General features: G+C 45.5%; 1 protein-coding gene across 2 annotated transcripts in view; it reads left to right on the top strand.

The window, feature by feature from the left end:
- Positions 1–1,305: 1,305 nt before the first annotated feature.
- MECOM (MDS1 and EVI1 complex locus) overlaps positions 1,306–13,019 on the top strand; it is a 718,633-nt gene continuing 706,919 nt past the window's right edge. The window contains exon 1 of one of the 2 annotated variants that reach the window (XM_084847471.1): positions 1,306–1,569. In XM_084847471.1, the coding sequence (XP_084703597.1) occupies positions 1,533–1,569 (37 nt within the window). In that variant the 5' untranslated portion in view covers positions 1,306–1,532. The remainder of the gene's footprint in view (positions 1,570–13,019) is intronic. The other variant, XM_084847470.1, reaches the window with a different exon arrangement.

Here is a 13,019-nt window from a genome sequence, read left to right as displayed (position 1 = left end):
TCTGAGGATTAAACCAGCCTTTGGGCCCTAAACCCCGCAGACTTAGGGTGCAATTCTATTTACGCAGTTCTTTGGGAGAAAATCCCCACTGAATTCTTGAATACGCATGAATGGAATCCGGCTGCCCGAAGTTCAGTTGCATCCACAGAATGTTCTACTGAGATTAATGGGGCTTACTTTCAAGAAAATGAGCTTAGGATCGGGGTGGAGGTGTGCCGAGGACTGGGATGCGAGGGAAGGCATGCAACGCGAGAGAACGCCACCGAAAGGCCGCGATCAAAAAAGGGAGGGACTACTCTAGAGTAAAGGGCCGGAGGATCGAAGCCCGACGTGTACTTTAAAGTGATAGCTTCTGCTAATCATCCCTTACCCCCACATTTTCCCAGGTGGGGAAAAAATGCCCGTTGGAATCAATAGGGCTTCTCTGGAGTAAGTGTTTGACCAGTTATCCCACATGCTGACATTGCATTGCGCCTTCTACAAACACTAACGGGAAAGTGCCAGTCACAAGGAGCTGTAAGAGGTTATCTTGCTCTTCAGTAGAAGGCCTATAGGGATAATCAAGAATTATAAATAATATTTATTCTCCCTTTCCCCCTAGATGTCTAGGGATCAGAAGGAAGCGGTTTTGCTATTACACAGCTAGCACCCCATCTTTCCTCTCCACCCATAATCTCCTCTCTCTGTCTATCGGGGAGGGCTGTCAAAATCCACTGCCCCTAGAGGAAACTCGGGGTTCTCTCCATCGGACTCTTGGAGGCTGAAATCTTCAGGCGCAGATAGATTGAAGAGTCAAAGCCCCTCATCCTACAAAAAAGCCGCGGACGCCGTGTTGGTCCATGGAACGCAGCGAGGCTTACTTCCGAGTAAACGTGCCTGGGATCGGACCGCAAAATAATGATTTGCTGATGAAAGGGGCGGGTATGGATCGGATGGGTAGGGGGGAAAGGGACCCCCAGTATCCGTAATTCATCAGTAATTAATAAATTACACATAATAGTTCAAAAGCGCGCATCTAAACGGGTCGTGTCTATTTCAGTGTTGTTTTTCTCTCCCTGCTTCAGATTTCCTTGAAGGCGCGGAGCAGAAGCAGGCAGATACCTCCTTTAGCTCTTTCCCGCGATCTTCTGTGCAGATCCCCAAATCCAAAAGTGAAAGATCGCTGCAAACTTTTTTTTTTTTTTTTTTGGCGGCGACCGGGAGATGTTGGTGGAGGGGGGGAGAGGGAGAGGGAGAGAGAGAGAGAGAGAAGGGGGGGGGGGTTGAGAGAAGCAGCCCATGCGCATGTGCGAAGGTGTCCAAACTGACAATGCTGGAGAGATAGCGAGCTTTGGGGTTGAGAGAAAGAGAGAGAGTGAGAAAGAGAGAGAGAGAGAGAGTGAGAAAGAGAGAAAGAAAAGAGTGCGGGAGGGAAAAAAAGGAGGAAAAGAGAGAGAGAGAGAGAGAGAGAGGAAAAGCCCATCCATTGATCCCCCCCCGCCCAGATTCCCCCCCAACACCATCCAAGCAACGTCCGCGGGACTTGGGCAGCAATGAGATCCAAAGCCAGAGCGAGGAAACTAGCCACAAGTAGGTGCAATCGCTCTTTCTATTGGCTTCCTCTCTCCCCTTCTCTGCCATGATGTGACTCAGGCGGGCTGAGGCGTCCGGGATCTGTGGGGCGCGTGGGGTGGGATGGATGGGGATCTCCCTGCTCTGGGCGAGGGGCAGCCCCCGGCCCCGAAGCTCCTGCCCCCCCCCCGCTTTGCAACGCACCCCGCGGCAAAGAATCGGGCTGATCCGATCCGGGCTGCTTTGCTCGTTTCCATCCACCTCGCGGCGTAGGCGAAGTCAAGCGGGTTGGTTGCCGGGGAGCAGAGCTTGGACGGCTGTTTGTGGTTATTATTATTTTGTCTTGATGGGGGAAGTTCCCGGCTTGGCTTGGCTGTGCCCGGCGCTGTTTGTTTGTCTGCCGGGGTGGCAGCGGCGGCGGCGGCGGCGGCGAGAGACAGAGAGGGAGAGGGAGAGGGAGGAGGGGTGGGTGGGTGAGGAGGATCGCTTGTGAACTTCAGCCGAGGCGGCGAAAGAGTTGAGCAAAAGTTCAGCGCCGAAAAGCGCCGCAAGTTGCTCGCTCGGGCAGGGAGGGAGGAGGGGGTTAGAGAGGCGGCAGAGACGCGGCCTGCGCCTAGTGGGCGCTGTTAGCTCTTTTTAAAAAGGGAAAAAAGCGAGTGCGGCGGCGGGGAGAGGCTGCAACACAGGAGAGTGGACGCGACAACCTGCGGAGAAGGAGCTCAAGTGATTGCTTTGCTAGGGCAGGTTGTGTGGAGGGAGGAAGAGGATGGGGCGGGGGAGGAGGAGGAAGAAGAGGGAGAGAATAAGGAGATGGAGGAGGCGAAGGAAGATTGCACGTAGTTAACCCCGGCAGCTGAAAACTCCCCGGGGAAACGTACGCCTATCTCCAATCGCACTTGATGCTTTCTCCGCGGGGTTTGTCAGTTTCAGGCTTCGCGCACCCAAGGGCAAGATCGAACCGGTTGGGGGCTTTAGGCTTTGGGTAGGTGTCTGGTCTCGAAAGAAAGTCCCCCGCCCCTCCAAAACCGAAGGAACTTCGCACGTCTCTCTCTCTGAGCATGTGTCCTCCCCGGCCCGTGCACACTTGTTTCCAGTTCCTATGGCACGTGCAAAAGGAGCCACAACGCCAGTATATTTTTAGGCTGAAATGGGTGCCTGTAAAAGTGAAGCCAAATGCGATGAGTTCTTCCTCCCCAAAGTTTTGGCAGACTTTTTTTTTTTTTAAGTATGTGTATGTGGGGAGGGGGGGTTATGGAAATGCTCTAACTATAAAAGGAAAGGAAAGGGAAAAGAAAAGAAAAAGTAGCGATCTCGCTTTCCCTTGAAGCGACGTCTCCTTTCCCTAGTTGTAAAAAAAACACACAGACGGGGGGGGGGGGAGAAAGCTTCGTCGTGGGAGGGAATTGAAAAAGTTTCCTTCGCTTGCTGCTTTCGGCGTCCTCAGCTTGATTGCGAAGCGGCAGTCACTGGCCTGGCTGCGGTGATCTTCGGCAGTTTGCCCCCCAACCGTCTGGTGCGGCCGCCGTGTGTTTGTGTGTTTACTTGTTTTACACAGAAAAGAATACAAAGCTCAGGCGAGTCGCAGCTGGCCCTGGACAGCTTCAGCTTCAAGCAGTGATTTACTTAAACCGAGGTGTGTTTGAAGGGCAGGAGTGAGCCGGGAGAAGAGATTGGGCCGCGCGTCGCTCTGGTATCTTCCGAGACATACACGCGTTGGTCGGTACAGTTACCCGCACTGAAAGAGGCGATCTTCGAACCAGAACCCCGTTTATTATGCGCAGATCAAAATGCATTTGTGTGTGTTTTCACAGCCCATCCCTACACATTTTACTGAAAAGTAGAACTTAACAGTGGAAAGTTGCATACAAAATGTGCCTAGGGCTGTACTATACTTTACCCTTGGAGTCCCACTGAACATGGTGGGATTTACTTCCTAGCAAACGTGTATAGCAGGATCGAGCCGCACGGCTGTAGCCCAACAGTTATTTCTCGTTCGCCTCTTTCTTTCTGTTGCCGGTCAATGGTTGTTGTTTTTTTTAATAAAAAACTGTAATATATATTATTACACCCTGTTTTCGAGTCCTCATTCCAAAAGAGCTGATCTCTTGTCCCCTATCCGCATTCTCTCTAAACCCTGGACAAGTGCTCTTTTTTTCTTTTTAAATTCCCTTCAAGCCATCCCTACTTTGATTTCCAGTTGGCAACTGGATGGAGGGGAGAAGGGGGTGGGGGATGGCAGAGAAAGTGTTGCATAAGTTGCGTGCCATTTTAAAAAGCGCGAGTATTTGCTTGTTTGGGGGGAAATTGGGGAGGGGGAAGAGGTAGGAGGGAGAAAGGAGGAAGGCGTAAGATCTCATTGGATTATTGTCTAATTTTCTGTGAAACAGACCACCCCCTCTTCCTCCTCCTAGCCTGCGTTTGATTAGCTGATTTTTGTTCCCCCTAAAGCAGATGTATCCAGTCGACACAATTTGAAAACAGACCCGTTATTCATTACCAAAAAGAGGGAGCTACAGATGCTCCCTTCGCTTGCTTAAGATTTCCTATCGAAAGGCGCTGCGTTAAGTCCAGTAGCAAAAACCTGCGGGACTCCAAGTCCTGGCGTGATCCATCGCTGATGCTTTTCGGAGCAACTCTGCTATCTTGTTATCTATCTCGTACAGCTCTGGGTCGCCTCTTTTTCTAAAGATGCGACCTAGAGCATTCACAAAGCTTTCTGAAGTGCTTTGAGAGTTACAATGGGTGAAAGACACGTAACATACACAGTGAGTCGCGTAGTCTGTCTTCAGCAACCTTCGGGTTGCAAAGAAGGGGCGGAAAAAGCACCGTCACAAATAGTCTTGTATGTTTTCAAATGCCGTTTGCTTTCGCCTTCGATCACCGTGTCTGTTTCCTCGGTGGCTCTTGTAGAATTAAATAGATGATTTATTTTTTTAAGCTGATGATGTGATCAACTTTAACTTTTTGGGATTCACCCTACCCCACCCCTACCCACAATGAAACTTACTATTCACTATGTTACATACAGATTACTTAAAATAAATCAGGATCAAATTCGGGATAGTCTTGGCTTTCCTGTGTTGGGAAATGTGACTGGTATATTATGGATGCTTACACGACAGCAAGTCTCCTTGAAAACTGTGAAACTTGCATTCAAGTAAACAGACTGTTCGTGCCCAAATTCATTCAAGTCTGGCCCGTTGCTAAACAAAGCGAAACACTTAAAGGCTATAATGCCAACTTTCCCAGGAGTAAGTCCCATTAAACTCAGTGGGACTTACCTCTGAGTAGACAGGTATAGGATTGTTAAATATTTTGTTCTTAGAGAGGAATGCAAGTTTAAGTTAGGTGAACTGATTTTAGCAGAAGCCACGTTGACAATGGAAACTATTTGGTGTTTCTTGATTTATTTATTTTTTTAACAAGTAAAATGAAAGAAGAAAAACTTTGAGGTGGGGTGGACAAGTCGGAGAAAGGTGTATTATTTGAAAACCAGAAATGTAATTTACCGAAAACTGAAGGCAACCTTGAGACTGTAACAATCCAAAACGTATATAAAGTATATGACACATGCCGTTATGTGGTCATAATCCAAAGAAAGACGATAAGCACGTTTAAGGTTGCAAAATGCACCATTACCTGGGAGCAAGCCTCACCGAATACAATGGGACTTACTTTAGAGTAAACACAATTAACCCCGAATGGGGGTGTGATCCTCATGGACGCATGATCCAGTCAAAGCGAAGCCCTCTGCCTTGGGTCTCACCTTGCACTTGAAGGCCAGCTGGAATTTGCACTCTTCCTTGGGACCCAAGGGATGCTCAGTTTCAGAGATTTCCTCCGCTGCTCCCCCCTTCTGCAATCTCCCCCCCCCACCTAGAGAGAGTGAGAGAGGTGGTGGTGGGGACATTCCCCCAAATCCTACCCCGCGTAAAGTTGAACAAGGCGTCCAGAACAAACCCGCTGGTAGCAGTTAAGAGACATCCAATAGCCCCATAAAGAGGCAGAAAGGTGATCAGATTAGGCGAACACCCGTGTCCTATGATCGGGGCTACTTGTTACTTTTACACTTCATCACCATAAAAAAAAGAGGAAAGGAAAAGAAACCCACCCCCACCCCAACAAAAAACATCAGGCATGTGGACCAAGCCGCGATTGATCCAGATCCCTCCAAGCATCTGAGAGTAAACTTAACACTTTCCTAAGTTTGAACGAGTTTGTCCTACCCTTGTAATTTGCGTGTGTTTTCTGTCTTTTCTTTAACGCTAAAGGGAAAAAAAAATCCTCTTGATTGAAAACCAGAGCAGAGGTATAAACTTTATTTACCTGCTTAGTTAGGACTCCTTTACTCCTATTGGAAGGTTTTCTGTTTTATTTTTTGTGATAATGGTGGGGTAAGTAGGAAATGTCCTTTGCTTGTCCAAAGACCCCGGGCGTTTTTTAAATTTTATTTTAAAGTAAGGCTGTTTATTAGCCACTGTTTTATCTCTGGCTTAGTTTTTTTCACTGCATTTACTACTTCGTGAAGAAATAACCTTTTAATAACAACAATAATAAAAATAAAACATAAATCAAATCAAAACATCAACATTAAAATAACCCAGCTGTCGATTTTCGCCACTCGCGAAGATGGTTAAGAAAACGTCCCTTTCAATCTGGAAATGGGGCTTGGTAGAAAAACTCGGCAAAGCCAAAGACTCGGGGCGGGGTGGGAGAGACATGCCTCCGTCTTCTTCGAACGGAGTTGAAGTACTTCGTCCTTAGTCAATATCACCCCCCCCCCTCTTTGTCAATATCACGTCGCTTAGCAAAAAGCGAAATGCGCAAGTCAATAAGCATCTAAGCGTGGAGATTTCGCGCATGAGACGCACCATTGTTAGCCTGCATAGTTAGTGATTCTTCGACTAGCCGTCCTCTCGTTGAGGAGGGAGGGGCTGGCTGCATGTGGATGCTGCACTGCAGAGTCGCTTGGATATGTTTCTTCTTCCAGGCTTCCCCTTATTCCTGCAGCTCCCTTCTAGAACGCCTGTGCTGCTGCGGGCGCTCTCCTCGAAAGCCAGCTTCCCAAGGAACAAGTCTTTTGCTTAACTCATTACTTCTCTTTCATCACCAAAGGAAAGAAAGACTAACAGTATTGGGCAGCCGTCATTCCTGTCTTCATTCCTTTCCTCTTTCTACAATCTAGAATTGTTTATTTTATAATCTATTAGGGTACAATCCTACCCATGTTTAGACTGAAAAAAGTCCTACAACTCCCAGCATCCCCAGCATGGGGAATGCTGGAAGTTGTAGGACTTTTTTTTTTCTGGCTAAACATACACAGGATTGTGCCCTTAGTTAATATTTATTTGATGGATATCCCACCCTTCTTCACAAGGTGCCCAGGGCGCCTAGCAGCCCATATAAAACAGCACAATTTAGACTGTATGATTCTTGGGGCAGAGACCTGTATATTTATTTTTGCTTTTATTTCTCTATAAAGTGTTTATGCATAATTACTACTATGATGTTTACTACTCTTCAGAGGAAGAGTAGAATTGGGATGGATGGAGCAAATACTACTCAAATTCCAGGAGAAAATATTGGTAACAAGAGGGTGCATATTTAAGATCCATAACCTTCTTCCACATTTTAAGGGTGCAACCCTATGCATGATTAGACAGAAAAAAGTCCTACAACTTTCAGCATTCCCCAGCCTGCCATGCCAGCTCAGAAATGTTGGGAGTTTTAGGATTTTTTTCTAAGTGTGCATAGATTGCACCCTAAGCTCATTTTCCTTTTATTTTCAATCAAAGTGGTTAAAGAATGGTAAATGAATAAAGAATGGTAAATGAATAAACCCCTCTCCCCTTTTAATTGTGGGTGGAATGTGAATCTGCTACCTACATTGGATAATGTTCTTATATTCCATTTTAATTAATTCGGAACAACTACTTCCCCCAATTGCATTCACACAGTAGCCATAGTAACCACATAAGCAAGAATTGAAAAGGGGTGTGTGTGTGTATCTATCTTTTTCAGCTGTGCTTATAAGTATGGCAGGGTGATTCAGGCCTCTTACGGAATAATTCATCTTTGTTACGTGATCTTGAGTTAATTGCTGATAAATCATGTTGGTAATTGTGGGTGGTAGTTATTCCTGCTAAACGAGCCAGTGATCTTATGTATGCAAGATCTGTCTGTCTTCAACCCCTCTTTGGAGGAAGAGTAAACCAGAAGTGCAATAACTTCCTGTGTCCTAGGGCCCTAAAATATGTGACAGAACAGAAGCCCTAAAAGTGAAACTTCTTGAATGGAAGGAACCATGCAAGAACGTTGGTCTTCCTATACATTATCCTCCCCCAACCTGGTGCCCTCCAGATGTGTTGGACTACAACTCCAATCATTCCCCAGACAGACTGGTCTGGGTTGACGGGAGTTGTTACCCAACACCAGTGGAGGCTGGTGGCTCCAATTTCAGTGGGGCTATAAAACTGCTCTGGGTTTCCGTCAGAACCCATCAGAACTCTAAAGAAGCTATCTATGATGCTGAACCCAACCAAATGGATTCAGAACCTTGGATAGCTCCTTTAGAGTTCTGAGTGGTTCTGACTGAAAGCCAGAGCAGACTTAGAGACCCACTGAAATCGGAGCCACCAGCTTCCACTGCCCAACACATCTGGAGGGCAACAGGTTGGAGGAGGCTGTTATAAATAATGAAACTGAGAGATACTTGATGGACTATCCTGAGCCACTATGTGAGATGAAACTGGTTGTGTTTTAAGAAAAGCCCCAAACCAGGTTTGTAGGTTCTATGTGGGCGAAGGGGCTGAAAACAGAGGTTTCTACATGATTAGGGACTGCATTAATGGCTCATTCAGTGCATCATAGACACTGGGAGAAGCATAGCTTGGTCTGAGTTCCAGCACTGGCAACACACGTGGTCATGTGCATCCCTAGCACTTGGTGAATTTGTCTCTTGATCCCCTCCCCACTCAACCCACGCAAAACATGCTTAGCAATGGCATATTAAAAGTGAAACCTTGTGTGTGCCAGCAGAACAGTGATGGTTATCTATGATGCTCTTGCTACATGCTCGAAGTTAGCATGGTGCCCTCCAGTTGTGTTGGACCACAATTCCCATCCTTCCCAGCCAATGACCATGCTGGCTGGGAATGATAAGAACTGCATCCACAGGTCGGGGGAGCCTGGGTGCGACTTTTCCTATAACTGGAATGCAGTGGAACAGAGGGTTTTTTTAAGTTAGCAGGCATCACAATGGCTGTGAGAGCAACAAGAAAATCCAGGTGACCACGGAAGTATGGTGAAGATCAGGGATTCATGAAGTGAGGGACAGTTTTAATAAGTCAGTGCAAATCTGGGGTGGTATTCAGAGAGATGCTCCAGGGCTTTTAAAACATGCTTTGGAACAGAAGAAAGTGGGAGGGGCGGGGGGAGACAAGTTACAGTTGGTCTTTGGGGAATGGCAAATGCCGAGAGGGAAGAGGAGGAATCCTTAGTAAAGGAAGAGCAGAGACAGGGAGAGAATGAACACAGTGAAGGGGCCACAAGAAATGGTTAGAATGGCTTGGGAAGCAGCAGGAGTGAATGCACAAGTAGAATAATAACATCTATGGTACAAATGCAATTTACAGAGAGGAATGCTAGCAGAATTGCAGGTGATGACATCTAGTGCAATTCTGGATCATGAAGATCAAAGACGGCTTCATGGGACATAGGTTGTACTTATTGCTCAATGTCAATAGAGACCCATATTTCTTCTACATGGGTGTGAGATTAGTTTGGATTGGGTGATATAGGACTGGTGTGGGAAAGCTTGGTTCAAGGGCCTCATGTGACCCTCGGCCAAATTTCATGTGGCCCTCAGCATCTTCTGGCTCAGCTCACTATAGATCTCCAGACATCCCCTTGGGGAAATCTCTTCATCTCCGTGTGTGCACATTTGTGCAAAGTAGAGTGAGGATGGGATGGCACACAGAGAAAGAACTAGGTAACCTTGCAGTACTGCAGACTCCACCTGCTTTTGGCTCTGGCTCCACGCACCATCAACTGGTGCCCCCATGGACTCTTCCTGTGGGTCAACAGACTTTCATAGGAAAAAGATTCTCCACCACCAGTAGAGGGGATCTGAGATGGTCACAGAATCACTCACCGAACAACTGGGAGCTGGATTTTGGTGTTTGTTTTTGGTATGTGACTGGCACAGGACACCAAAGACTGATTCCTATAACACTTTAAAATGCATTCAGTTGACCTTTCCCTGGATTTATGTGTTTGGACCTAGTCTTGTAAATGGTTCAACATGTGTTAAAGTCAGTGGAGGCTGGTGGCTCTGATGTTAGTGGGGCAGTAGATCTGCTCCAGGTTTCAGTCAGAACTCTAAAGGCGCTATCCAAAGTGTGAAGCACCTTGGATAGCTCCTTTACAGTTCTGACTGGTTACTGAAACCTGGAGTGGATTCACCGCCCCACTGACATCGGAGCCACCAGCCTCCACTGTGTACCTGGAGATGCAAAGGTCTGAACCTAAGACCTTCTGGATGCAGTGCATGTTGAGCTATGACCCCTTTATCAAAGGCAAGACATTGGCAAAGGTGATCCTAATTTTAGATAGCAAAAAAAGTGTTTCATGGAAAATTAGTCCAGAATTCAGAGAGTTGTATCAACCTCAGTTCATTTCTGGATAACCTTAGAAACACATAAACATCTTTCCACTTAATTGTGAAAAGGATTAACACCAAGAGCTTTGCAAAAATGTGAATGGGTTATATGTAGTATGATTAATATTCTACATGCATACATTAGGGATGGATAAATCTGTCAATTTCAGTTTCTCTCAGCTTCTCATTTTTCCAATCTTAAATTTGGTTCATCTCGAACTTTAAGAACTTTTCCAGTCTTAAGTCTGGTTCATCCTAAACTTTGAGTGGTTTTTTTTAAAGTTCACATTTTTGTCTAATATATACATTTTTGCAAGCAATTTTCCTAATATAATGCTTTAACATATAAACATTTTTGTACACATATTTTGACTGGAGAACTCCATTGCAAAATTTGGAGTAGTGCACTAATTGAAGGATAAGGAGTTTTGGTTTCATAGTGGTTTGAAAGTGTGAAATTAGGAAAGTTTGCATTAAAATGCAAACTAAATGAATTTCTCCCCTATGCCTAGCATATATGGATCAATAGGATATTTTTTTTCTGTGTATCTATACTTTTTTTTCTGTGTATCTATACTGAGCTATTTAAAATCCTAAAAACTGATGCTGTTAAAGTGCTGCACCCAATATGCCAACAAATTTGGAACACTCAACAGTGGCCACAAGACTGGAAAAGGTCAGTTTACATTCCAATTCCAAAGAAGGGCAACACCAAAGAGTGTTCAAACTACCGCACAATTGCGCTCATTTCACATGCCAGCAAGGTGATGCTCAAAATCCTACAAGCTAGGCTTCAGCAGTATGCGAACCGAGAACTACCAGAAGTACAAGCTGGGTTTCGAAGAGGCAGAGGAACTAGAGATCAAATCGCCAACATTCGCTGGATCATGGAGAAAGCAAGAGAATTCTAGAAAAACGTCTATTTCTGCTTCATTGACTACGCTAAAGCCTTTGATTGTGTGGATCACAACAAACTGTGGCAAATTCTTAAAGTGATGGGAGTACCAGACCACCTTACCTGTCTCCTGAGAAACCTGTACGAGGGTCAAGAAGCAACAGTAAGAACCAGACATGGAACAACCGAGTGGTTCAAAATTGGGAAAGGAGTACGACAAGGCTGCATACTGTCACCTTGCTTATTTAACTTATATGCAGAGTACATCATGAGAAACGCCGGGTTGTATGAATCACAGGTCGGAATTAAGATTGCTGGGAGAATTATCAACAACCTCCGATATGCAGATGATACCACCCTAATGGCAGAAAGCGAAGAGGATCTAAAGAGCCTCTTGTTGAGGGTGAAAGAGGAGAGTGCAAAAGCTGGTTTGAAACTCAACATTAAAAAAATGAAGAACATGGTATCTGGCCCCATCACTTCCTGGCATATAGAAGGGGAAGAAATGGAAGCAGTGAAAGATTTTACTTTCTTGGTCTCCAAGATCACCGCAGATGGTGACTGTAGCCATGAAATTAAAAGATGCTTGCTCCTTGGGAGGAAAGCTATGGCAAACGTAGACAGCATAGTAAGAAGCAGAGACATCACCTTGCCGACAAAGGTCCGTCTAATCAAAGCTATGGTTTTCCCCGTAGCAATGTATGGCTGTGAGAGCTGGACTATAAGGAAGGCTGAGCGCTGAAGAACTGATGCTTTCAAACTGTGGTGCTGGAGAAGACTCTTACAGGTCCCCTGGACTGCAAGGAGGTCCAATCAGTCAGTCCTAAAGGAAATCAACCCTGACTGCTCATTGGAAGGACACATACTGAAGCTCAAATATTTTGGCCACCTAATGCGAAGAGAAAACTCTCTGGAAAAGACCCTGATGCTGGGAAAGACTGAAGGCAAAAGGAGAAGGGGATGGCAGAGGATGAGATGGCTAGATAGCATCACCGATGCAATGAATATGAACCTGAGCACGCTCCGGGAGAGAGCGCAGGACAGGAAGGTCTGGCGTGCTATGGTCTATGGGGTCATGAAGAGTCAGACACGACTGAACAACAATCTATACTTTATACACACATACATCTGAGAGAGAGGGAGAGAGAGAGAGAGAATGAAAGATACTGGTATTGCTTGTACTTTTCAATACCATCTGACTTTCATGAGTCATTTATTCCAAATACTCTTATATGTGTGCAGTACTGTTGCTCCATAAAGTATATACAATACAGATGTGTATTTCATGACAGACTAGCTTGCTATATATTGCATAGTAGCTTTGCTATATATTGTGTATTATATATATAATGTGGCATGAGGAAAGAACTCGCAGGGGTATTTAAGGGGTCAGTTTCTTTTGGAGATTGGAACTTGCAGTATTTTTTTGTTATGTTATATCTGTTCATTTACAAAGATACAGGTAGAGTAGAGTGGAAGCAAGGCAGACTGCATTAATCTTGTAGCAACATCAGTCCCCCCAAAAGCTATAGTATAACCCTGCAGCTCCTCAGGGATGCTCCAAAGCCAGCTCTCTTTTTTATTACATTCAAAAACATTTTCCCCTCCCTAGGATATAGAAGTGTAACCCCTGTTTCACCTCCCGTCTAGGCAGGTGAGTCTGATATCTGTACCTGGCCTTGACCACCCATTAATTAGCACTCAGTGTTAGTGGCCAAACCATGCTAATGCAAAATAAAGCTAAAAGCAGACTTTGAATAGAAGGCGAGCATGGCTGCAATGCATTTCTGATGTCATGTCATATATGACACATCAGTGTATATACTGTATACACCAGAAAAGAGAAGAAAAACACAGCAGAAAAGCCATAAACTCCAACTCCAGTGTTCATTTTCAGTATGTAGCTGTCCAAAT

The sequence above is a fragment of the Heloderma suspectum genome, chromosome 3, assembly GCF_057233095.1.
Source record: "Heloderma suspectum isolate Gila_16-S chromosome 3, 16-S_ref, whole genome shotgun sequence".
Classification (NCBI taxonomy): domain Eukaryota; kingdom Metazoa; phylum Chordata; class Lepidosauria; order Squamata; family Helodermatidae; genus Heloderma; species Heloderma suspectum.
The sequence above is the reverse complement of the archived record's forward strand: the minus strand, read 5'-3'. Positions and strand labels throughout refer to the sequence as shown.